Source organism: Anabrus simplex, chromosome 3 (assembly GCF_040414725.1).
Source record: "Anabrus simplex isolate iqAnaSimp1 chromosome 3, ASM4041472v1, whole genome shotgun sequence".
NCBI lineage: Eukaryota > Metazoa > Arthropoda > Insecta > Orthoptera > Tettigoniidae > Anabrus > Anabrus simplex.
Genome location: NC_090267.1, coordinates 247,704,143 through 247,731,027, shown reverse-complemented (window position 1 = coordinate 247,731,027; position 26,885 = coordinate 247,704,143). Strand labels below are relative to the sequence as shown.

The 26,885-nt window shown below is 37.3% G+C and overlaps 1 protein-coding gene across 5 annotated transcripts in view; it reads right to left on the bottom strand.

The window, feature by feature from the left end:
* The window catches only part of LOC136866203 (uncharacterized), an 873,476-nt gene that overhangs the window by 240,833 nt on the left and 605,758 nt on the right, over nucleotides 1-26,885 (bottom strand). For all 5 annotated transcript variants that reach the window (XR_011017926.1, XM_067142959.2, XM_067142960.2 and 2 more), the window contains one exon: nucleotides 11,050-11,194. Coding sequence is in view for 4 of the 5 variants with exons in the window: in XM_067142959.2 (XP_066999060.2) it covers nucleotides 11,050-11,194 (145 nt within the window). In the remaining variant the exon portion in view is untranslated. The remainder of the gene's footprint in view (nucleotides 1-11,049; nucleotides 11,195-26,885) is intronic.

Below are 26,885 nucleotides of genomic sequence, written 5' to 3'. Positions count from 1 at the left end.
ATATCAGTAATGAGTTATTGATTGATTGATTGATTGATTGATTGATTGATTGATTGATTGATTGATTGATTGATTGATTGATTGATTGATTGATTGATTGATTGATTGATTGATTGATCTAGTGATTACAAATTGTATACCACCACTTCTCCTACCTTGCCAGCGATCATTCTGATGATGCAATTTTTTTCGACCAACAGGACTTGCATCGGCTAACCATAGTGTCAGACCATACAGAATTCACGCCTTATTGATCATAGCCACCAGATGGCTCCTCACAACACTAATTTTAATAATGGTAATTGGTTTTGCATCCCATCAACTACTTTTGATGGTTTTCGGAGACATTGAGGTGCTGGAAGGTTGTTCCACATGTGTTTTTTTTACGTGCCAGTATATTTACCGACATGAGGCAATTGTTTTTTAGTACCTTCAAAAACGACCAGACTGAGCCAGGATTGAATCTGCCACTATGCATTTTCCTTTTTTTTTTTTTTTAAACCAAGGTCACATTACGTATGTTGAGTATTCAGCTGAAGGGCTGGTTTGATCCTCAACAGCTCCATCATCAGCCGTCATAGATGGGGTAAATGTCACTGAAGAGTTATAGCTTCTGCAGCTATCAGGAAAGATAGGGCAGACCAGGAGGAGAGGGGATCAAATGAGGTGGGTAGGGTTAAGGCTCTGGTCATGGGGGATTCCATCATTAGACATATGGGGAAAGTGTGTGGAGGAAAGGGAACCGGGGTAGAGTGTTATCCAGGAATTAGGTTGAGGCAGATGTTGAGGAAAGTAGAAGAGAAGGAGGAAGGGAAGGAGAAGGTGGTAGTGTTTCATGTTGGTTCCAACAATGTAAGGCAAGCTGGTATAAGTAGCAACATATTTGGGGATGTGTGAGATCTGGTAAATGCAGCATGGATGAAGTTAAGGGAACAGAAATTGTTATCAGTGGAATACTGTGTAGGAGGGATACTGACTGGAGGGTGATTGAGGATTTAAGTGAGACTATGGAGTGCATATGTGGGAAACTGGGACTGAAATTTCTAGATCCTAATGGGTGGGTAGGAGATAGGGATCTGCACTAAGATGGCCTTCACTTAAACAGCACTGGTACATATAAGTTAGGAAATTTGTTTGGAAGGGTAATAGGGAGGTACATTCATGGAAACGGGGTTGTCTAGGGAATGGGGATAAGGGTACAGAGATCTGGAACTCATGTAGGCATGACATAAAAATGTTAGTGTTGAACTGTAGAAGTATTGTAAAGACAGGAATAGAATTAAGTAATTTAATAGATATATACTTACCAGATATTGTAATAGGAGTTGAATCATGGCTGAGATATGATATAATGGATGCAGACATTTTCTCACAGAACTGAAGTGTGTATCGTAGAGGTAGGATAGGAATGGCGGGAAGGAGAGTATTCATTCTGGTGAAAGAAGAATTTGTAATCTACGAAAACATTTAAGATAACAGACATGAAATTCTAGGTGTAAGGTTCATTTCTAAAGATAATAGGCAACTTGATATCTTTGGAGTGTACAGACCGGGAAAGGGTAGCGCTGACATGGATTGAGAATTATCTGATAAGATAATCAGCTATATGGGAAATGACATGGAAAGGAATGTGATTGTAGCGGGAGATTTGAATTTACCAAATGTCAATTACAATAGTATTTAAATATTTTATTATTAAGGTCCACCTTTTCAATATAACTGTACAATGTTTTACATTACATTTACGTTCAGGGACTAGTTTTGACCTAACTGTAGCCTTAAAGCATATCAACACAAATACATAGAAGAAAATAAACAATGTATGGATACAAAGGTCTTAAAAACTGTATGCGCAACTCATAGAACTGAACTTAAGACTGGTTACATAAAATAAAATTCCATTGAAAGTTCAGGTAATTTAAGACACAGTGCAGTGTCAATGACATAAAAATGAAATATACAGATCATGTAAGAAATTAAGGTAAGGTTCAAGAGATGCGCTGCACTACGTTAAAAAGTTCCTCTTTGATAGAGATTCATAAAAATCCAGTGCGCTGTACTACATTAAAAAGTTATTTATGGTAGAGATCCTTAAATTGCTGGTCAAGAATGATGCATAGAAGTTCAATAAAGGCTGGCTCCTTAAATATGCTGCTTACTATTCAAAGTTCAACTGAGCCGAAGTCACACTGTCCTCTCAAGATATTCATATATTCAGTATACATGGATGCGATGCATGATATTAGAAAGGCTCTTCTGTTTTTAGTATCTTGAAAGATGATAATTGTTGCGCATGGAGGTCTAAATACATAATAGTAATTAAAGGTGGTTGGATTTCGCAGTTCAATGCGGACTGTATAGGTGACCTGGATAAATGACAGCTAAGATAGAAAGAGTTATGTTAGGGGGAAGAATATACTTAAATGACATATGTCGTATGCGAATCACCTCGTGTTGCTACAATTTGAGCAACGCTGGAAATGAAGCGTGAATGAGGAGTGGAGTGGGTGAGGTTTTTAACGAAGCTTTGATAAGGAGGTGCAGGGAGGAAGAGAGGAGAGAGGAAGGAAGTGAAGCGGAAAGAATGGATGGGGTGTCAAGGCGGGGCTGAGGGATTTGGGAATACAGACGATTGCCTAAGTACTGTAAATAGAACAAAAATCGGACCTTGACTATTTGATTGTGTGTTTCTGACAATACGAATGAGCAGGTCAAATAGAATATTTGGTTTTTTGGAAATGTAATTAAGATTGTAATTTGGATTAAAATATTGGTCCAAATGTATAAAGCAGTTTTCTGCTATGTTAAGGAGGTGTCCTTTATTCATAACTTTGAGGATTTCCATATCCTGCTTAATGTCAGTAAACTTGTGATTGAAATCGCCCAACTTGTTGCAACACGAGGTGATTCCCATACGACATATGTCATTTATGTAGAGGGAACAATATCCTGGACGTGGTGCTGGTAAAACCAGATGAGCTCTATAGGGAAACTGATGTAACAGATGGTATTAATGATCATGAAGCTGTTTTAGTTGTAGTTAAAAATAAATGTGATAGAAAGGAAGGTCTTAAAAGTAGGACTATTAGGCAGTACCAATTATGGCTGATAAAGCAAGCATGAGGCAGTTTTTAAAAAGTAACTATGATCAGTGGAAAACGTTAAATAAAAATGTAAACAGACTCTGGGATGGGTTTAAAGCAATATGTTGAGGAAAATGAAAACACATTTGTACCTTTAAAGGTGGTAGAGAATGGTAAAGACCCACCTTATTATAACAGAGAAATAAAGAGACAAAGAAGGAGGTGCAGATTGGAAAGAAATAGAGTTAGAAATGGCTGTGGAAGTAAGGAGAAATTGAAGGAACTTACTAGGAAAATGAATCTAGCAAAGAAGGCAGCTAAGGAAAACATGATGGCAAGCATAATTGGCAGACATACCAATTTTAGTGAAAAATGGAAGGGTATGCGTAGGTTCTTTAAGGCAGAAACAGGTTCCTAGAAGGACATTCCAGGAATAATTAATGAACAAGGGGGTGTGTATGTGAGGATATTCAAAAGGCAGAAGTATTCAATCAGCAATATGTAAAGATTGTTGGTTACAAGGATAATGTCCAGATAGAGGCGGTGACTAATGCTAAAGAAGTATTAAAATTTACATATGACAACAATGACTTTTATAGTAAGATACAAAAGTTGAAAACTAGAAAAGCAGCTGGAATTGATAAGGTTTCGGGGGATATACTAAGGGCAATGGGTTGGGATATAGTACCATATCTGAAGTACTTATTTGATTATTGTTTGGTTGAAGGAGCTATAGCAAATGAATGGAGAGTTGCTATAGTAGCCCCTGTGTATAAAAGAAAGGGTGATAGACATAAAGCTGAAAATTACAGGCCAGTAAGTTTGAAATGCGTTGCATGTAATCTTTGGGATGGACAGTATGCAATGGTATGACGATAAACAGGGTTAAAAGACAGATTGTGAGTTTCACAAGTAGGAAAAGTCCTCTCAGTTTTAATTACTGTGTTGATGGGTTGAAAGTTCCTTATGGGAAATATTGTAAGTACCTAGGTGTTAATATAAGGAAAGATCTTCATTGGGGTAATCACATAAATGGGGTTGTAAATAAAGGGTACAGATCTCTTCACATGGTTATGAGGGTGTTTAGGGATTGTAGTAAGGATGTAAAGGAGAGGGCTTTTAAGTCTCTGTTAAGACCCCAGATAGAGTATGGTTCCAGTGTATGCGACTCTCACCAGTATTACTTGATTCGAGAACTGGAAAAAATCCAAAGAAAAGCAGTTTGATTTGTTCTGGGTGATTTCCAACAAAAGAGTAGCGTTACAAAAATGTTGCAGAGTTTGGGCTGGGGAGACTTGGAAGAAAGGAGGCGAGGTGCTCGACTAAGTGGTATGTACTTCTTAAAATTACAAATTATTTATTTGATTAACCACCTCTTCAATACATCAAAATCTTTAGAATCAGGATTTAATCCTTGTTACAATAGTATGAATGGGACATGTTTCACCTGTTTTACAGGCATCATCAGCCATCATAACACCTTAAAGTTAGATCAGGATTCTGATGTTGTTCAAAATGTATTATTGGATTTTATCAACATTTTTAATCTTAAAAACTAATTACAAGTTCTTATATTGGGATTCAAAACAGCTGTGGTAGTTTAAATATATATAAGACAAATAGTTTGGCTGGTATTGTAGACTGACTAGACTAAACACATTGAATGAAATGAAGAAGACCACACTTTTGCAGAAATATGGAAATATGCAGGAAGATCAGCAAAAGTTGCTCTCCATCAACAACTTGTCTCTATCTGGATTAAAGAATAACTACCAAAACACTGGACAACAGTCCTTGTTCACCCACTGCACAAAAAAGGAGACAAAACCGACCCTAATAACTGCAGGGGAATCTCGCTCTTAGACATAACATACAAAATCTTTTCAATAGTCATCATTAATAGGATAAGTTTACAACTTGAGAAAGAACTAGGAGAATATCAAGGGTTTTGGAACTTGAAGGAACTGTCCTTATTAGATCATGAGTCTTAAGTTGATAATGGACTATAACATAAGAAGAAACAGAGATATGATGATAACATTTGTAGATTTCAAGAAAGCATCCATAGAGAATCCCTGTTTGAAATTTTAAGACACCTTGGACTACACCCCAAATTAATAAACATGATAAAATTGACTCTCACTAACACCAAATCAAAAGTGAAGTTTAGGGATGAAATATCATAGTCATTTGAAATTAAAACTGGACTACGCCAGAGAGATGGGCTCTCACCACTATTACTGAATTGTGCTCTAGAAATGGTAATGAGGGAATAGTTTAGGAAATGTCCCCCAAATATAAAGTTTGGTTGAAAAATCAAAACATTGTCTCGGTTTCGCCGATGATTTAGCATTAATAGCAGTTGACATAAAAGAAGCAAAAACCCATATATCAGAACTTCAAAACATTGCAAATAAAATTGGCCTCAAAATAAAATTTGAAAAAACAGAAATTATGCCCCAAAAACCAACACAACTAAAAGAAGTTACCATAAATGATAATAAAATCAAAATAGTAACTCAATTTAAATATCTTGGAGAAGTAATAACACATAACCTAAATGAAAAATCTCAATCCAAACAAGAACAAATAGATTAGCTAAAGCACAAAAATTAACATGGGAGATCTACAAACAAAAATGTCTATCCATAAGTGCAAAAATAAAACACTACAATACAGTTATAAAACTGGAAGCTACATATGCAGCAGAAATCACCTGAATAAACAAAGACTGACAGACTACAGAAAATTGAAATAATTGGAAGACCCCTTTAAACAAAAAGTACCAGGAAGATGGACAGTGGCAGATAATACCTTACAAAGTCATGTACAAAGAGCTAGAACCCATTACAGATATTATGCGTAAGAGGAGACTGGGATTCTTTGGACATATCATGAGGATGCAGAATTCGAGACTTCTGAAACAACTAGTTCAACACAACATCATCTCAAAAAATACCACAACAGGATGTAAACTGATCAGAGAAGTAAGAAAGGATCTGAAGGAATAGGCCTTACAACAGAAGACACCACAAATAAGATAAAATACATAACTCAAGATTACAAACCTCCGCTTTACCCTAATGTGAAACAAACCAACAACTAGCACATTTTCAACCGAGGAGAGGGCACGAAGATCAGAGCCATTGAAGAAGTACTGGGAGGGCCGCAAAGCCTGAACAATACCTTCAAAGAGACCTGAACAATGGACTGATTAAAGTGATCCTATGCGGTCATAAAATAAGAAGAAGAAGAAGAGAAGAAGAAGAAGAAGAAGAAGAGTAAAAAAGTAAGAGGGAAAAGTGAGACCCTTGAGGAACTCCACTGGTAACAATAGTAGGCACAGAAAAATGATTCCTTATTTTAACAATCTGTAGGCGATTTTTAAGATACAGTTCAAACCAGGAGAGGAGAGGCCCACTAATTCCATAACCTGATAGTTTTTGCAGCAAATTGTAATGGCCAACAAGTGTCAAAAGCTTCTGAGAAATCTGTATAAATACAGTCCACCTGAGAGTGGTTCTCTATTGCATCTAAGAGGAACTTATAGAATAAAAGAAGACTGCTTCAGGTTGACTGTCCTGAAAAGAAACCAAGTTGCTCATCAATGACGTTTCTAAAGAGAGGTGTGATCCTGTCAAGAATTATGGAGTCAAACATTTTGGAAATATGAGAAGAAATTGTAACTGGTCTATATTGTTTTATGTCAGTTTTATCATCATTTTTAAAACTGGACTGACAAATCCTTTCTTCCATTCCTCTGGAAAAATACCTTGGTTTAATGATAAGTTGAACAGATAAAAGAGTGCTTCACATAAAATAAATGAGCAGTACCTAAGCTGAAACACCATCAGGTCTGATGGTTTTCTTTAACTCTAGATATATCAGTTTGTTGTAAATTTCTGCCTTATTGTGTTAATAACTGACAGATTGACAGAAAAAGGATAATCATATGCCAGACTATTACTATGCTGCTAAGAAGAATAAACAGATGAAAAGTGTTTAGCAAAAAGATTAACAATGTTTTCTCCAGTATCTGCTGTAACTTCATTAAGATACATTGTTGAAGGAATATTATTACATGACCTTTTAGAACTTAGATATTGCCAGAATTCCTGTGGATTGGAACTAATACTTTGTTAACAGTTCAAGACACAGTTTGTATAGCAAGATTTGGATTCAGACTTGCATTCATTTCTTAATTTCGAGAAATGGTGATAATCACTATTGAGACCTGACATTTTGTACTGCTTGTGTGCTTTCTTCTTTTCAATGATCAGTGACTGCAATTTATGATTATATCACTTTGGGAATTTGGGAGTCTTAAAATTCCATATAGGGATGTAAAATTCCATGCCATGATGTAGTACTGAATAAATGGTTTCTACTGCTTTATCAATTGATACATTCTGAAACATCACCTTCCAGCTGAACTGTGGCAGGTAATAATTTAGTCCATTATAATCACCATTTAAAAAGTCAAAACTAACAGCAGGCAAGGAATTGTACAGCGAATTTATAGGTAAAGAAATCTCTAATGCTGGGTATGTCTATTGAGGGGAACAATACTTTCATTACTAGATTTTACTTCAATGAAACTGCAGTTACCGAAAACCAAATCAAGAATGCGATTCATAAAATTTGGGATCATTTTTTTTTGCTACTTGCTTTACGTCGCACCGACACAGAGAGGTCTTATGGCGGATGGGACAGGAAAGGCCTAGGAATGGGTAGGAAGCGGCCGTGGCTTTAATTATGGTACAACCTGCAGGGCTGCTGATTTAAGCAAAGATAAGAAAATGTGTCCTTAACTAAACTGGACTGCACTGTGTGGTTATCTACTGACATAAGGCCAGAAAATGTTTTTTCATTTACTATCTAATTAAGATGTGGTGGATTGTAGTCACCAACAAGGAGCAATAAATGGTTGTCAAGATTTGACATAATTTTTTCAACAGCAAGACAATGATTGAAATATTTTTGAACAGGAGACCTGGGTGGATTGTATACAGCACCAATGATTAATTTTGTGGTGTTAAAAGCCAGGGACACAAACAACTGTTCAACTGTGCTAATGCACAGTATCAGAGTAGGTTTAAACCTCTTGCTAATACAGATCATTACACCCCCACGGGATGCCTTCATACTCGTTAAAGAAGATCTATTACTTCTGAAAATAGAATATGTCTCAAGTCCCAGTTCCTCATCACTAATTACATCATTTAAGTTTGTTTCGGTTAAAAGTTGTAGTCAACTAAACATGAAGAAATTCTAAGTTCAGTTAGTTTGCTTCGAAGTCCATTCACATTTTGATAGTTTCCTCTAAAGTGTTCAACTAATGTCTTTGGTGCTTTCGTAGGGTTGTTATCTGACCTCTGTGAACTAATTCCCTATTTACATGTTATACTTCATTCCTGATATAGGTTATACTTTCTAAATCATTTACTGTATCACTTAAGTTTTGGCCATTAGGATTTGCAACCCCCTTCCCCCCCCACATTTTCTGAATTATTTTCCCAAGAGCATTCTCCTAGATATTCTATTGAGAAGTTTAACAAATTTAGAGATTCCTTATCTGTTAAGGTGTAGCCCATCTTTTCCAAAATCACTGCCTCTAAGCCAACTATTAGCATCGACAAATAGGACATCTCCATTATGGCATAACCAGTCAAGAGTGGAGTTTACAGCATCTATATAATGATAATCAACATCGTGCAGATATAAAACGGACAAAACTTTTGCAGCTGGAAACCTCCTTTTTATCGCAGTAATATGTGTATCAGTCTCGACCATTATGTCACTGGGTGTTGACGAATTGTAAATATCATTTGTGCCAATATGAACAAACAAGGCATCAGGATTTTCTTTAATACTATCACTGTCCACATGTTCTGCACACTAAGTTCTCAGTTTTCTTCCAATTTGAAAAATGCACTTCACAAAAGACCAGGTGAAACACTTAAAATTCTAGCACTTGAAGAATCTTCCTGAATTCAGTTCAGCTGAAACAAGTGTGAACAGAATAATGTTGATGGAAAAGTACTGAGATATTCATTGGTTTCCACTATGGATCATTGAAAATTTGAAAGAGCAAAAGCAAAGAAATGGAATAGAGCTGAGTTGTAGATGGGAGGTATAGTGTAGCCTAAGGTGGTGCTGAGGGATGTGGAATGGTGGGTGATTGCTGGAGGAAATTTGGAGAAAAATAAAGAAGGGGGTTTAGAATACTAATTTCTTTTTATTGAAAATAGGAAGAAAATTGGAAGAAAATTGGAAGAAAACTGAGAAACACAAGACTTGTGATTGTGATGAGTGATGAGCCTCCCACCATTCACTGCATGAATGCCCATCGTAACCATCTACTGTATTTGCTGGTGTGTAGGCCTTGAATAGTGTTACCCCTTTTCTTCGTGAGGTAGAGAGGTACATTTATCAAATTTGTGGTTTATGAATTCTGAGCAAACGTTTTTACCAGCAAGCATGTTTGTCTTCTCCGGGAAGTTTTCTACAAGCGTTAAGATGTTGGAAATGGGCTTCCCATGTCGAACAGAAGAGACCAACCAATTGGTTTAATAAAATAATGTTTCATACAAAAGTTGCTTACTTTTCTTTTTGTGTACATAAAACCAGAATATGATAAAAATAATTGGAGTTTCCAATAGAAAACATGTGCTGACCTTGTAAACCCTGGCTAAATAAAAAAAAACTAATATAAATTTTTTCCCACTCGAAGAAACATCTGCCATAAATTGTTTTCTTGAAAACGTGTTGCTTTCAAGACAAGTAGCTGGAAAGTTAAAAAAGGAAAAGGAAACTATATAATTTACATTATTGTTACTAACATGTCTCCATCATTCAGCAATAAAACAGAGACAAAGAACCAAGATAACACAAGAGGAACATATGTACTGACCTCCCCTGTTATTTGCATATCCTAATGTACATAAATAGAAAGGAACAAACCATTCACAAATCAAGCTATATACGGAAAAGATACACATAATACGGCAAACACAATGGCAGTTCATGGGGTGAGAGGGAACAACAGAATGAGGAGACAAGGACAAACTTGACCTGTTATTGCGTTTATGCTATTATGGGTTCTTTTCCATATTTTTATCTTCGTCTACATGACTTGATTTGTCAATTGTTTGTTTTTCTTCATTACTTATATTAACCTGTTAGGATCTTCTTCTATGTCAGCCCCATGTTCCTTGCTAAAAGTAAACAAGAACTGACAGACACCCTATTTATGCTATACTGTTAGGATATGCAGATCAAACCATGTATAGAAAGATGGAACATAGAAAGGAACACAATACAATAAAAATGACAGGCCAGTGTGGGAAGAAGGAGCATTAAAGAGCAGACCAAAACAAACATGAAAACACAAAGGTCAAGGGGAAGCTTCACACAATACATGGACTCTTTCTTCATCAACCACAGGTCTCCTGCATCAGTTTCTTGTCAGCTCCTGATGAGCTTGTTTTCTGCTCCTCAGTTTCATCAGGAGGGTTGGCATCAACTCTTACTGAGGAGCCATCTTGACAAATCTTCAGGCTTGATGTGAGAAGTGTAGGAGAAGATGACAGCCAGATAAAGACAGGAAAAGGGAAAAGGTAGGAGGATTAAGATGAGAACACATCTGTCTCAGTGCAACGTAAAACAAATAGAAAAAAGTAATGATGTTATTGATTTTACACCCCACTAACTTTTTTTTTTCAAGGCACTAAAGTGCCTGAAATTTTTCTCACTTGAGTTTTCTTTTCATCTACCAATATGAGGCTAATTTGATCACCTTTAATATCACTAGATGACTGAAGCAGAATCTATCCTGCCAACTTGCTCTCAGAAAACAGGACTCTACCATCTAAGCCACTCAGCCAGCCAAATAATACACAATTTAAAGAAGTAAGACAGTTGCATCGAAAACATGCAAATATGATGAAATTTTAGAGAAACATACCTGCTTTAAGAATTGCAATGTAGCTAACTGTGTACTCAAGACAGCGATCCATTAAAATTCCCACAACAATGTTCCTCTTGACCCCAAGATGGCGCAAACGCAGAGCTAGGACATCGGTCATTCTGTCCAGCTCCCCATAAGTGATCTGTGAAACATGATACATAATATATTGACAAAATTTTATAACCTTTTTCATTCTTTTATGATCAGAAATTTTCAAAAGTAAAGTGCTGTTTAGTTACATTAAATCCGGACTAGAAATATTAGATAACACTACTAAGTACAATGAAAATGTTCATGAACTAGGCGTAATGTTCCTTACTGTGGATACTTTAAATCACCACTGTACAACTACCAACAAAGTAATATCCTTGGGCAATTATACTGCACTGCCAGCACCAGTAAATCTTCTGGAAGTCATTGTTTACAACATAGCAACCTGCTTACGGTGATTCTTGGAGAGCAGTAGCGTTACAGGACTCAGTAAACACTACTTAGCTACACCCTTGATGGAGAGGGATAAAAATTACATGGAACTAAGTCAGGCAAATAGGTGGGTTGCCTGACTTTCTTCTTATCCTGTACTCCCCACATCAAGACTGAAGATCTCTCAAGATGGCCCCTCAGGTGTGATGCCCAACCTCTTGTTGAAGCTGGGAAGCAGAAACAAGCTCATCAGGGACTGAGAAGAGACGGATATAGAAGAACTGGGATTGATGAAGAGAGAACTTATCTACTTGAAGAGGGCACACTATAGGGTGGCCAGAAACAAATAGATAAAAAGGAGGACAAAACTATTTAAAAAGGAGGACAATACCAGAAAAAAGAGGACAAAACATCCTCCAATGGGAGTCTGAATTTAGACATATATTCTAATTTTCACATACATTAACAAAATTTATCCATTTCCATATTATATAGTAAATACTTACAAAATTTAAACAATGAAACAAATTTACATGCCTTGCTGGTACTTTTTTGAAGATTCAGTTGCCTTCAGGAGTTTTGGCATGTCTAACATATAAAAAGATACACATATAAATTCCTTTAGATTATACTGAACCAGTAAGAGGATTTTCACAGATTCTTCTTTGAAACCGTTCCAATTATCAGTCCATTGTGCTCAGATCAATGAAAATGGTCGCTCTACACTTGCATTCTGCCCTGGTATAGAAAAAATAGGATTCTGCAAGTTACAATAACTGTGAACTACAATCAACTGACTTAAAAAAGGATTTAGACTTAACTTGCAAATACAGAATACATTTTTCAACACCACAATAATCAATATTACTTTCAGTGCCCTCTATTTAAAACAGGTTTCCTTCAAATCCAGTTATCTCCTGTCGCTGGTCATGGTGTTAGCTGTCACACATTAATGTAGCAATGTCCCTTTTTTTTTTGCTTTATGTCGCACCGACGCAGATAGGTTTTATGGCGACGATGGGACAGGAAAGGTCTAGGAATGGGAAGGAAACGGCCATAGTCTTAATTAAGGTACAGCCCCGTCATTTGCCTGGTGTGAAAATGGGAAACCACGGAAAACCATCTTCAGGGCTGCTGACAGTGGGGTTCAAACCCACTATCTGCCGGATCAAAGCTCACAGCTGCGCGCCCCTAACTGCATGGCCAAATCGCCCGGTAGCAATGTCCTGATGGGGTATTTCTGAGAGAGAAGCATGCTATATACAAAGTGGTAAATAGCATCTATTATCACAATACAAGGTATGCATAGAATAATCACATGTACTCTATATCCATAATCATATTTTTATATATCGATACGATACCAATCATGCCATCGCGTAATAAAAAATATGTACTTGCAAAAACAAAGTAATAAAACAAAAAATCCACAGCCTATTTCCAGTCATTTGACCGGATCAGAATTAGAATGTATGAAGCCCCCATCTAGTGGTGAGGATAGGAATTGTGCCAGATGCCGAAGCCTGTCGCGCTAATAAAACCAATTACCCCAAAATAAGCAGATTCACTAAAAAAAAAAAAAAAAAAAAAAAAGACATTTTAGGTTTTTTAAATAATCCTCCTGGACTCCAGGCAAGAGTCTAAAAAGGAGAACATGTCCAGATGAAAGAGGATGTCTGGTTACCCTAGCAATGTATGAAGATGTGGAGACTGTCCTTGTCCTTTTGTGTTTGCATGTTTGTTCTCATCTCTTATTTCTATTACTGATCTGTCATTGTGTTCGTCCTATTATGTATGTTCCTTTCTTCTTCTCTCACCCTCCCACCTTTCTCTCAATCCCTGACTTGAATCCTTAAGTAGATTTACTTTTGAGTCAAATTATGCACATTCACCTATTCTAAAAAGGATTCTAGTCAAATTTGTATCATAATTTCTAAATGAGAATAAGCTGAGACTCTAGTTTGAATTTTCATCCAGATATAGAAATCAAACCACAATTGGCATTGCAAGAAATGTGTTTCTGAAATTACAGGTAAAACATCTTATTGTACAACTGTGGCCTTCACTTCAAAACTTGTTGGCATGTTGAGAAGTGTGGCATGTTTTCATTGCTGTTTTACAATACCAAAGAATGAATGCTACAGGCTTCATCCATAAATCAACTGCAGCCCTTTGAAATGCAAATGTATTGCAGAATAGTGAAGATCCCATGGATAGACCATGTCACCAACGAGAAAGTACTCCATCATGCCAGGAAATTGTGTGAAGTCTTAATCCTGGCAAAATGCACAAAAGCAGCTCATTTCAGTCACATCTTCTGATATGAGAAACACAGCCTGATACAAGTGATCAAAGAAGTAGGATAGAAGGGAAATGTGAACATAGGCAGGGAATATTATCCTGGATGCAAAACCTCTGTGGTTGTTTGATTTTAATTTGTATTATTTTATCTTGTGGTTACTACTTTACCCTCTTTCAATACCTTTTCCTTCTTTTCTTTTTTTCTCTCAGTTCTTTATTTTTGCACTTTTGATGTGAAAGACCTGTGAACACTGTTGCTTTCTGCAAATGATTTGCCAGTGTGTCATCGTACTTGCTCAACAGCATTATGAGTTGTATGTAATTTTCACAACTTAAGGAACTTTTATCTTTTGCGCACTTCCTTTGTGTTTTTTGAGGGGCTTTGAGGGGGCCCCTTCACTGTGGGGACCCCAGGGGGTCATTCCCTTAAAAGTTATCACACAAAGAAAATAATACTATATATTTAAGCATGTTATTGCAGCCAGTATTTATTTTAAAGTTTGTGGCATTTTATATAATGTACAATTAACATTATCTTGTACACATTTTGATTCTCATAGGAAACCTGAATTATTTGTTGTAAATGGGCAAATTCAAAATTCCAATATAAATGGTCCGTCATTTCCAATAATGGACCACATATATTTCCAATAGCAGACCATTTATATTGTAATTATAACATTATTTTAACATGACAATGATGCATGGCAGTTGAGAATTGCAAACATACGTCAGTCTCCAAGAGCTACACAAGAATGTGCTATCAAAGCCATTCGTCAGGCCAATGTCAGTTAAATGGCTGGCTAGTTGCCAGGCCCAGCCAGGGTTCCACTAAGCTCCCTTCATAATTCTTTGCTTGTGTTTGGGAATCTCCATCCAAAAGGAATGCATTTGACTTCTTCATTCCATTCAAGAGTATGTGTATGTAATAAACCTTGTGAGAAAAAGGTTTAATTGTGCTTGTATTTTCAACTAAAGTGAAATATTCATACTGTCAGTAGTACCATTTATTTTAATTTGTGTTATTTGTGAAAACTACACCAAAGTGACTTGCACACATATAAATTAAGGGCACTATTGTGATTCTGCTGGATGAGTAGAGACTGCATTGACTGTGCTCATACCCCACTTTGAGTCACTAAGCTTGGCAAATGTCGGCGCGAGTGAAGAGAGCAGAGGGGAGTCTGGGTACGTATTAGAATCTCTCTTAATCCAGAACATGAGTTCGAGGGCTTTTCAAGAGAAGAGCAATATAATTTCTGGTGGCAGACCAATGCCTGATTTACCCGGTGTAAAAATTTAAACAAAACAATGTTTTTGATGATTTAATACAGAAGAGTATGGAAAAATAAACTGGTTATGTGGTAGTCAAAAAACATCAAAACTCTACTGTTGTCCTTGTGTTCTATTTTCAAATGAAAAGGGGGTGTGGAACAGTGTGTGATTTGATGACATGAATAACCTGCTTAAAGCATCCCCACTTCATTAGCAATCACAAACACATATCCAAGCTGAAATTCTGTTAACAGCATTTGGAATGACCAGAATAGATTTGCAACTCAATCAGCAGTGTAAACTGGAGACAATAAAACATAACAAGTACTATCTGCGCACTTTTTAGTGATAGATTTACACCCTAGTGCTGAAGTGGTCGAATTCGGTTATCTTCGAGATTCGTATTGGCAACCTTTGAAACACAAACTAAGAGTCGCTTATCATCGCTGTGCGACATCTGGCGTACACTTTGAGTACTCGTACTGTTGTTGTTTACACAGCAAAGCCAAACTATAGAATTCATGCTAGGAACACGTTTCGCAACGGGAAATGTTATATAGTATTATATATTCTGTGTGTGACACAGTTGTTTGCTTAAAATAATAAAGGTTTATAAAATTCATATCGATCGATCATATTATCGATTCAATTCAGATTTCATTTCCATTCAGTTGGCAGTATTAACGGAACCCTTCTTACTTCTCCAACGAGTACAAAAATCTATCACTAAAAAGTGCGCATACTATAGGTAAAAAATAATAGAAAGGTAATCCAACGACTGACTGATGTAATATATCTTGCAAGACAAGAACTTCCTTTTAGAGCAGACGCAGAAGATAAAAGTTCCTTAAGTTATGAAAATTACATACAACTCATAATGCTGTTGAGCAAGTACGATGACACACTGGCAAATCATTTGCAGAAAGCAACAGTGTTCACAGGTCTTTCACATCAAATACAAAATGATTATTTGACAGTGTGTTCTTGACTGAAATAAAGAAAGAAATATCAGATTCACCATTTGTGGTGATTATTATCGATGAAACTACTGATATTTCTTCCCATTCCCAACTTTCAACTGTTGTTAGGTACATGTCTGCTGATGGAGAAGCAGAGGAGCAATTTCTTGGATTTACCAATGTACGCGCCAATTGTAGTGCTCCTGCTCTTGCAGAGCACGTGTTCTACATAATGGATGAGTTCAACTGTGGTTCTAAACTAGCCACTCAATGTTATGATGGACCCACAGTGATGTCAGGAGAGCTCAGTGGTTTACAGAAAAGAGTGAAAGACAAATATCTCAATGCTTTATTCATACATTGTTTTGCTCACAGACTGAACCTTGTCCTTACACAGACAACCTCTAATATAAAGGAATGTAAAATATTCTTCATGACTCTGAGTAGCTCGACCTCTTTCTTTCCTATTCAACTAAAAGAACTGCTGCATTAGATAAATAATCATAAGTTATGAATTTTATAATGGTCCGTATTGACAATTGATCACTATCAAAGGGTAGAGAAATGTCCACCTATTCAATAAGATTAGATTAATACTATATCTTATATTACTGGTACTAGTTTTGACCTTGCTACAATCTACTCTTTTGATATATATATATATATATTTTTTTAGGGGTTTTAAGTCGCACCGACACAGATAGGTCTTATGGCGACGATCTTTTGATATTAATAACATATATCCAAGTATTCCTATAAAAGAAACAATAAATATAACATACAATAACTTAAGAAAGTATAGTAATTTATTCATACAAGAAATCCAGGAATTTATGTCCATTCTGAAATTGGTCCTAAACAACAACTACTTCAGTTTTAATAATATTATTTACCAACAGAATGGTTTGGCCATGGGGCACCAGCATCAGAGATCTTGGCGGAAATTTATTTAAATAATTCAGAATACACAAAAATCTTAAACAAACCTGTATTCAATAATATCTGTTACTGGGCTCACTATGTGGATGATGTTCTGGCTGTAATGAATCAAAACCTTGGAAATTTGTACTGTACCTTATCAAGTTTAAATGCTCTAGATCCACATATCAATTTTACACTGGAATCCGGATCCCAACAGAATCTAAATTATTTAGACTTAAGCATACTAGACCCTCCAACCAGCTATCTTTTCGTATCTTCAGAAAATCAACTCAAATGGTTAGTACAATCCAAAATGATTCTTTCCATCCCCAATCCCATAAAAAAGCGGCATACTATAGTATGGTAAATAGAGCACTCACCATCCCCTTATCTAAAAGAAACCTTCAAAAGAAGTGAATGTTATACGATCAATAGCTAAATCAAACAGGTATAATGCACAATTTATCAATAAGATCGTCAATACAAACAAAAGACATCAAATTTCCACTTTAACCACAGATCATCAGGCAAAAAAAGTATTCCTCTTTTACATTCAATAGTGCAAATATATACCGAATCACTAATATTTTCAAGAAAAACAACCAAAAAATAACTTTCAAAACTAATAATAACAATTTTTCCAATTTCTATAATACACGTAACATTAACCAAACTAATAAATTTTCTCAATCAGGTGTTTACAAACTACAATGCAATAGCTGCAAAATTACATATGTAGGACAAACAGGATGTAGTTTTTCAATAAGATACATGGAACATGTTAATGCTTCAATATACAATTGATTCTCTGCCATGGCACAGCACATGACAGACTTAAAGTATAGTTTCACATCAATTGACCAAGATTTAAACATACTGAAGGTGGAAAAAAAGGTACCATGCTCAACATATTGGAGAATGGTTACATTCATTTAGAACAGCACTTTAATCCTAAGTATAATATTAATGAAATCTATGAAAAACATAAAATTCTGTGTGACATAATCATTCCCATATATGTAAATTCTAAACAAAAAAAGACATGTCAAGTCCACCAATCTGCTCATCTTCATCTACCTGCCCCTCCTCACACATCCCTCCTCCAACCCCTGCCATCATAAGTTATGCCTCCGTTCCCTCTTAGCTATCAGTTTGGTGTTGGTGTACATGCTGAGAGCACATAAATTACGAGGAACATGGGAGTGAGTTTCATACAGCTGTATGTTAATCTCGATCTTTTAGCTTCCCTTCTTTTCTCAAAATTCACTTCAAACATTTTTTCATTTCAGACATTCACTCCACACTGAATAAAAACAAAGATCATTACACCTGATGGAAAGGCCACTTATTCAAGTTGTGAACATTCACTTCAAAGCTATATAAACTGTTAGTCATTCAATATATATTCTAGATCAAATGGGTCCACTGTACAAACGATGAAAATTAGCTCCAAGATCAATTCAAGACTCAAGAATACTTGTTTACTATAAGGACATTGGAACAGTCCAACAACACCATTCACAACAGTTTTAATGTGTTATTTTAATTCCAATTTTAAATGTGTAGTCTGACCTTTCATCTCTGTTTCAGATTAAGACTTTACTTAAGACGTACTCATTTGTAATTTTTTATTGGTGGTTATATATATGCATGTATTTCCAATTTGATTATGGCTGAAGATGACCTAATGTAGCAACATCAAAACTAGTATCAATAATATAAGATATAATATTAATCTAATCTAGGTGGACCTTTCTCTACTGTTTGATAGATAAAGAAGCCAAGAGATGACTTCCTGAAGTATGTCCAACACAATGGAATTACAACAAAAGACTTGCTGAAACAGTTCATGAACAAAAACAAGAATTAATTCAGTTGTTTGATAATATGCTTGATAATCCAGAGCAATGAGATAGTCCAACGTATCACAAAGCTCAAAGTTTTAACAGTGTTCTCTCAGAATTCCAGCTCAATTTCTATTAGTTTTCAGTGAAGTGTTTGCTTGACTGATTCTCTTTCTGAAATTCTTCAAATGAAAGCACTAGATGTAAATTTCTGTATTGCCAAAGTAAAGGAGGGGCATCGAAACTAGCACTTATTGAAATATATATTGTAATTCAATCTACACAACAATTTTTATGTGTTGAATAAGGTGGACCCAAATTATTATAAACGTTATAATATTGGTTCAATACAGACAAAAAATGTTTATTAATTTAACCAAAGTAAAATATACAAAAAGTATCGTTCAAGAAAAAAGAAATGAATTTGAAAGAGTATGGAACATGTCAAGAAAGCTATGAGCTTCCAAAGAAGAGGCAATGTCAAAGTGATCATTGTGACATAAATTCACACTACCATTGCATATATATACCCAACTAGAAGTTTGGTTCCAGGCACTTGAGAAATTAACATTTTTACAGTTAGCTGATCAAAAGAACATGAAGAAAAGTTTTCCTGAAGCAGCATTCTGTTCTTTGAAAACAAAGTTACAGTCAGTATTTTGACTTCGCTCGTCTCAGAAGCGAGCTCAGCGTTAGCTTATTACTCAGATGAGGCCTTATGATGGGAGTTCTAAAACTTTTGCTTTATTTAACCCTTTGAGCACCACGTGCTATTAAGGTTTTCCTACCACTGAGCGCCAAGGCCAGTTTCCCTTTTTTGCAAGCTTTTGTTTGATCACTCACAGTTCAGCTGTTACTGTAGGTAGAAACTTCAAATTTTTGTTATTTTTTTACTAATATGATTGCCTATATGAATAAAGCCTTACTCAGTTCATTTATGATCATTAGTAAACATTTGACAGCCAACACTCAACAATATTAGTTAAAAAGAAAACAAAACATAAGTTTAGCAATAAAATTTAGGTAGAACAAAAAAAATTATACAATGCGAACATATTTATTGAATAGTACAACTTATTATGAAGCTATATTGAAAACTAGCAAGATACCCGTGCTTTGCTATGGTATTATACTGGAATTTATAATTGAATACTTAACTTTTTAAATATAATCCGCCGGAATTCACGATCTGACTCCTTTTCTGAGAGAATCCACCAAAATTCGCAATCTAACTCATTTTCCGAAAGATTACGGCAAAGTTTCTCCCATTTTTCAATCTTTCCTTGCAACAATCGATTTTGTACTACCCGGGCTAGTTCCAGGTATTCCACCCAGTCAGTTGGGTCCCTAAATCTTTGCCATCTTTTCCTATAAGCATTTTTAATATGGATCAAATCCTTGAGGAGATCCGGCGTGGTGTCGTCTTGGGTGCCTTGGCGGTACTGAACCCGCTGTCGGACTGCATTCTTAGTCATTACCCGGCCAGGACCCTTTTCCAGCGTGGTCCGCACATTTTGACGATGGTCCAGAACATTATTATTATTATTATTATTATTATTATTATTATTATTAGGGTGGGTGATATTAGTTGAATTTAGGTTATTATTATTATTATTATTATTATTATTATTATTATTATTATTATTATTATTATTATTATACGGGACTCATCCGAGGCCCCGTAATCGGAATGAGTACACTTTCAATCCTTTAACGAGTATCCATTGGAGGGCAAGTCTGGTGCCAGCAGCCGCGGTAATTCCAGCTCCAATAGCGTATATTAAAGTTGTTGCGGTTAAAAAGCTCGTAGTTGGATTTGTGTCCCACGCTGTCGGTTCATCGCTCGTCGGTGTCTAACTGGCATGGTTCGTGGGACGTCCTGCCGGTGGTGGCGAGTCGAAAGCGCGCGGCCGCCGTGGTTATCCGCGTGCGGTTCCTGCGCGCCGTAGGCGGACCCCGATGAAATCCTACCGCGGTGCTCTTCATTGAGTGTCGAGGTGGGCCGGCACGTTTACTTTGAACAAATTAGAGTGCTTAAAGCAGGCCGGCTGCGCCTGAATACTGTGTGCATGGAATAATGGAGTAGGACCTCGGTTCTATTTTGTTGGTTTTCGGAACCCGAGGTAATGATTAATAGGGACAGGCGGGGGCATTCGTATTGCGACGTTAGAGGTGAAATTCTTGGATCGTCGCAAGACGGACCGAAGCGAAAGCATTTGCCAAGTATGTTTTCATTAATCAAGAACGAAAGTTAGAGGTTCGAAGGCGATCAGATACCGCCCTAGTTCTAACCATAAACGATGCCAGCTAGCGATCCGCCGAAGTTCCTCCGATGACTCGGCGGGCAGCTCCCGGGAAACCAAAGCTTTTGGGTTCCGGGGGAAGTATGGTTGCAAAGCTGAAACTTAAAGGAATTGACGGAAGGGCACCACCAGGAGTGGAGCCTGCGGCTTAATTTGACTCAACACGGGAAACCTCACCAGGCCCGGACACCGGAAGGATTGACAGATTGAGAGCTCTTTCTTGATTCGGTGGGTGGTGGTGCATGGCCGTTCTTAGTTGGTGGAGCGATTTGTCTGGTTAATTCCGATAACGAACGAGACTCTAGCCTGCTAAATAGTCGCATCCGGTATCCGTTCGTGCTACCGGCGACAACACATCTTCTTAGAGGGACAGGCGGCTTCTAGCCGCACGAGATTGGGCACCCCACAGTAAGAAGCAAGACCGCTACTTGACGGTAAATTACATCTGCTGACATTATCATTGCTGACAATGTGACCAGCACCATTGTTGTGCGTAGGCAAATGCGCAGGATTTTTGGCGACACAAATGATATACTTCCGTGCATTATTGAGCTTATTATACAGGTGAACAACTGCACGGTCAATATCATTCCTATCGTTTATTTCAAATGAGTTTACATTTTTATTTATACGCCAGGAGAATCTACTGTAATCTAACTTTGAGTTCTCCAAAGGAAAAGAATGCTCTTGGAAACGAACCCAGGAAAGATTAAAAAAAGATCGGTTTATGATCAGAATAAGTACATTATGAACAGCAAAATCAATTGGTCTCAACTCCTTTTTCACCTCACTGCCGTTAATTTGATTTACCCCCCTCCCCCATAAAAAGAAGGCATGTTTCTTTATGTCTGAAGGAGATTCCAAATACCAATGTTCACGTCAGTTTTGAGATATAAGTATCCCCATAAAAAGAATGCACTTTTTTCACTTCCTTTCACACTCCTCCCCCCTCCTTAAGTGAATTTTCTGGCAAAAAATACTAGTTTCCTTAATAGTAAAGGATCTTCTAAATACCAATTATCATGACTCTAACATCTTCAGTTTTTATGATCTGTGTCCTCATAAAAAGAATTCAATTCTTTTTCATCCCCTACCCAATATGATTCCCCCCCCCCCCAAAACGCGTTTTCTTTGTTTTTTAAAGGAGAGCTAATTACCACTTTTCACGTCTGTAACTACATTAGTTTTTATTAGATGTAAGTATACTCATACAATTAATTAACTTTTCAATTCTTTCAACCCCCCCCCCCCCGTCTTCGTTGAATTTTCCGAGAATACGTGTTTCTTTACTTTTAAATCAGATTCCAAATACCAATTTCCACGTCTGCAAAATCTTTCATTTTTGAGATAATAGTATCTCCATACAAATAATTCAACTAATTTTTCAATTCACCCCCCCCCCCCTAAGTTGATTTCCGAAAACAAAAAAATACGTACGCCTTTATCTTTAAAGGAGATACCCAATACCAAATTTCACGTCTGTAACATATTCAGTTTTTGAGATATCAGTATCCTAATTAAAAGAATTCAACCCCATTTTCAGTCACTTTTACACCCCCCCCCAACTCAAGTGTTTTTTTTTTACAAAAACAAAAAATAAATGTTTCCTGATCTTTAATAGAGATAAAAAATCCATTTTCACTTCTGTAACATATTAAGTTTCTGAGATATACTGTAGAAATGCTCATTTTAAAGTTTTACCCCCTTTCTAGTTCCCTGTAAGTGGAGTTTCTAAAAACAAATAACTTATGTTTCTTTGCTTTTACAGGATATTCAAAATACCAATTTTTACGTCTGTAAACTTTTAAAATTTTGAGATATAGATACACTCATTTTAAAAATTAACCCCCCTTTACATCCCCCATTAATTGGATTTTCTGAAAACAAAAAGTACATGTTTTTTATTTTTAAAGGAGATTCCAAATACCAATTTTGAGGCCTGTAATATCTTCAGTCTCTGAGATATAAGTATCCTCATTAAATTCATTCAACCCCTTTTTCACCCCTCCTATTGGGATTTTCCGGAAAAAAATATGTCTTTCTTTATTTTGTAAAGGAGATTCTAAATACCAGTTTTTAAAGTTTTGAGATATAGATCCACACATTTTAAAAATTCACCCCCCTTTTCACCCCCCATTAATTGGATTTTGCAAAAACAAAAAAATACGTGTTTGTTTATTTTTAAGGGAGATCCCAAATACCAATTTTTAGGTCTGTAATATCTTCAGTTTCTGAGATACACTGACTGACAGAGCAAATGCAACACCAAGAAGGAGTGGTTCGAAAGGGATGAAAGTTGGGAAAAAAACAGAGACGGCACGGATGAATAATTGATGTTTATTTCAAACCGATATGCAGGTTACACAATGCGCACGGCATCGACTCAGTAGGATGTAGGACCGCAGCGAGCGGCGATGCACGCAGAAACACGTCGAGGTACAGAGTCAATAAGAGTGCGCATGGTGTCCTGAGGGATGGTTCTCCATTCTCTGTCAACCATTTGCCACAGTTGGTCGTCCGTACGAGGCTGGGGCAGAGTTTGCAAACGGCGTCCAATGAGATCCCACACGTGTTTGATTGGTGAGAGATCTGGAGAGTACGCTGGACACAGAAGCATCTGTACACCTCGTAGAGCCTGTTGGGCGATGCGAGCAGTGTGTGGGCGGGCATTATCCTACTGAAACAGAGCATTGGGCAGCCCCTGAAGGTACGGCAGTGCCACCGGCCGCAGCACATGCTGCACGTAGCGGTGGGCATTTAACGTGCCTTGAATACGCACTAGAGGTGACGTGGAATCATACGCAATAGCGCCCCAAACCATGATGCCGCGTTGTCTAGCGGTAGGGCGCTCCACAGTTACTGCCGGATTTGACCTTTCTCCACGCCGACGCCACACTCGTCTGCGGTGACTATCACTGACAGAACAGAAGCATGACTCATCGGAGAACACGACGTTCCGCCATTCCCTCATCCAAGTCGCTCTAGCCCGGCACCATGCCAGGCGTGCACGTCTATGCTGTGGAGTTAATGGTAGTCTTCTGAGCGGACGCCGGGAAGGAGGCCTTCCTTCAACCAATCGACGGGAAATTGTTCTGGTCGATATTGGAACAGCCAGGGTGTCTTGCACATGCTGAAGAATGGCGGTTGACGTGGCGTGCGGGGCTGCCACCGCTTGGCGGCGGATGCGCCGATCCTCGCGTGCTGACGTCACTCGGGCTGCGCCTGGACCCCTCGCACGTGCTACATGTCCCTGCGCCAACCATCTTCGCTACAGGCGCTGCACCGTGGACACATCCCTATGGGTATCGGCTGCGATTTGACGAAGCGACCAACCTGCCCTTCTCAGCCCGATCACCATACCCCTCGTAAAGTCGTCTGTCTGCTGGAAATGCCTCCGTTGACGGCGGCCTGGCATTCTTAGCTATACACGTGTCTTGTGGCACACGACAACACGTTCTACAATGACTGTCGGCTGAGAAATCACGGTACGAAGTGGGCCATTCGCCAACGCCGTGTCCCATTTATCGTTCGCTACGTGCGCAGCACAGCGGTGCATTTCACATCATGAGCATACCTCAGTGACGTCAGTCTACCCTGCAATTGGCATAAAGTTCTGACCACTCCTTTTTGGTGTTGCATTTGCTCTGTCAGTCAGTGTATAAGTATCCTCATTAAAGGCTTTCCACCCATTTTTCATCCCTTTTCACCCCTCCTATTGGGATTTTCCGAAAATGTAAAAATACGTGTTTCTTTATTTTTAAAGGAGATTCTAAATACCAATTTTTACATCTGTAAAGATTTAAAGTTTTGAGATATAGATACACTCATTTTAAAAATTCTTCCCCCTTTTCACCCCCTTAACGATGGAATATCTAAACATCCTCCCTTAGCGAGCACCTACATTGTAATATAAATGTATCCTCAAAATTTCATTTCTTTATGTCCAGCAGTTTTGGCTCGGCGATGATGAATCAGTCAGTCAGTCAGTCAGTCAGTCAGTCAGTCAGTCAGTCAGTCAGTCAGTCAGTCAGTCAGGACATGTTCTTTTATATAGATTTCATTCATTTTGTACCTAAAATAAATCTGAAGTAAAAATAATTAATTTACATACCCAAATGAGCCAAAAATACAAGTCTAATTATATTTGTTTGGTTTATATGTCAATACTTATGAAATACGATACAAACTTTTTTTTACATAACATTTACATAACATACTACAAATAATAATAATAATAATAATAATAATAATAATAATAATAATAATAATAATAATAATAATAATAATAATAATAATAATAATAATAATAATAATAATAAATGAACAAGTAAAAGATCGAGAGCAACTAGACACAGAGTGAACAACGTGCATAGTGAGAATGCTAGTGTTGTTGCTGTGCCAAGAAAAGTGTGCCAGTAATTATGCGTACTGATTAATAATAATAATGTTATTTGCTTTACGTCCCACTAACTACTCCTTTACGGTTTTCGGAGACGCCAAGGTGCTGGAATTTAGTCCCGCAGGAGTTCTTTTACGTGCCAGTAAATCTACCGAAACGAGGCTGGCGTATTTGAGCACCTTTAAATACCACTGGACTGAGCCAGGATGAAACCTGCCACGTTGGGGTCAGAAGGCCAGCGCCTCAACCGTCTGAGCCACTCAGATGCGTACTGATTAGACTGATATACTGAAACAATGGCCTTGAAAATAAAGGAGGCTGTTTGTTGCAAAAAATAGTAAGTCTTCAACTAACTATATTGGGTAATTCTGAAAGGAAACAACTGTTACTTTTAATAATAAGAAATAAATACTGAACGTGCTTTTGAAAGGATGTTGGCATTTTTCAGATGAAAACCAAATGGCTTTCAAATGGACGTTGGCACTTAGAGGGTTCAAAATAGTGGATTGTCAACTTCTGCCTTTTCTGAACTGTTCAAGTTATGTGTTGATTTAAATTATCCCACTGTTCAATGGTAGTGCTGAATGTTCATTTTTGGCACTTCAGAGATCTGCACCTACTGCAGAAACACACAGGGACAACAAAGACTCTTGAACTTGTCTCTGCTGGCAATTGAGAAGACTCTACTAAAACTGAAATCATCAGAGAATGAAGAAGAATTCTATAGCCTAGTCATAGAAGAACTCATCAAGAAGAAGAGGTGGATGGAATAACATTCAAATAGCACAAGACAATGTGTGTTGTTATATTTATTTTATATATCATCTTAGCTTATGACATGTGCTTCCTTAACTGTAAGTCATGCACTGCTGCTGATTAGATGATATCATGAACAGGGCATACCACAGAGTTAGCAGGTCCAGTCCTCCCTTGGAGTGTGAATATTAATGAACTGAGTAGATAACACCATCATGAACTGTGAATTTAAGATAATCTGCAGGGTTTGTCGATGTGGGTTCACAATGCGTCTTTCGGGGTGCCCTCTGCTTCCTTGTCTAGCCAGAAAGTGGACTCTATAGTAGCCTTGAATGCTGATTTCAATTAACATCATAATGTTATAAAGGCCCCATCTACTGCTTGGTTCCATGAAGAGTATAGACCTGAGTCTTTCTACATTCCATAGAATGGTTCAGAGAGAGATATTTGAGTTGTTCTTGTCAGGATAATTGCTTAGTGAAACTTACAGGGTCAAAATATCACGAATGAGATCATGATTCCATAGGCCATGTTTTATACTCTTGATGTTAAAGGTGTGATTTCTCATATGCCATTGACACCATTATCTGTGAAGTGTTTCCTGATGTCATTGTTTGTTGTTCCACTGTCAAGATGAAGAATCATGCCAGTC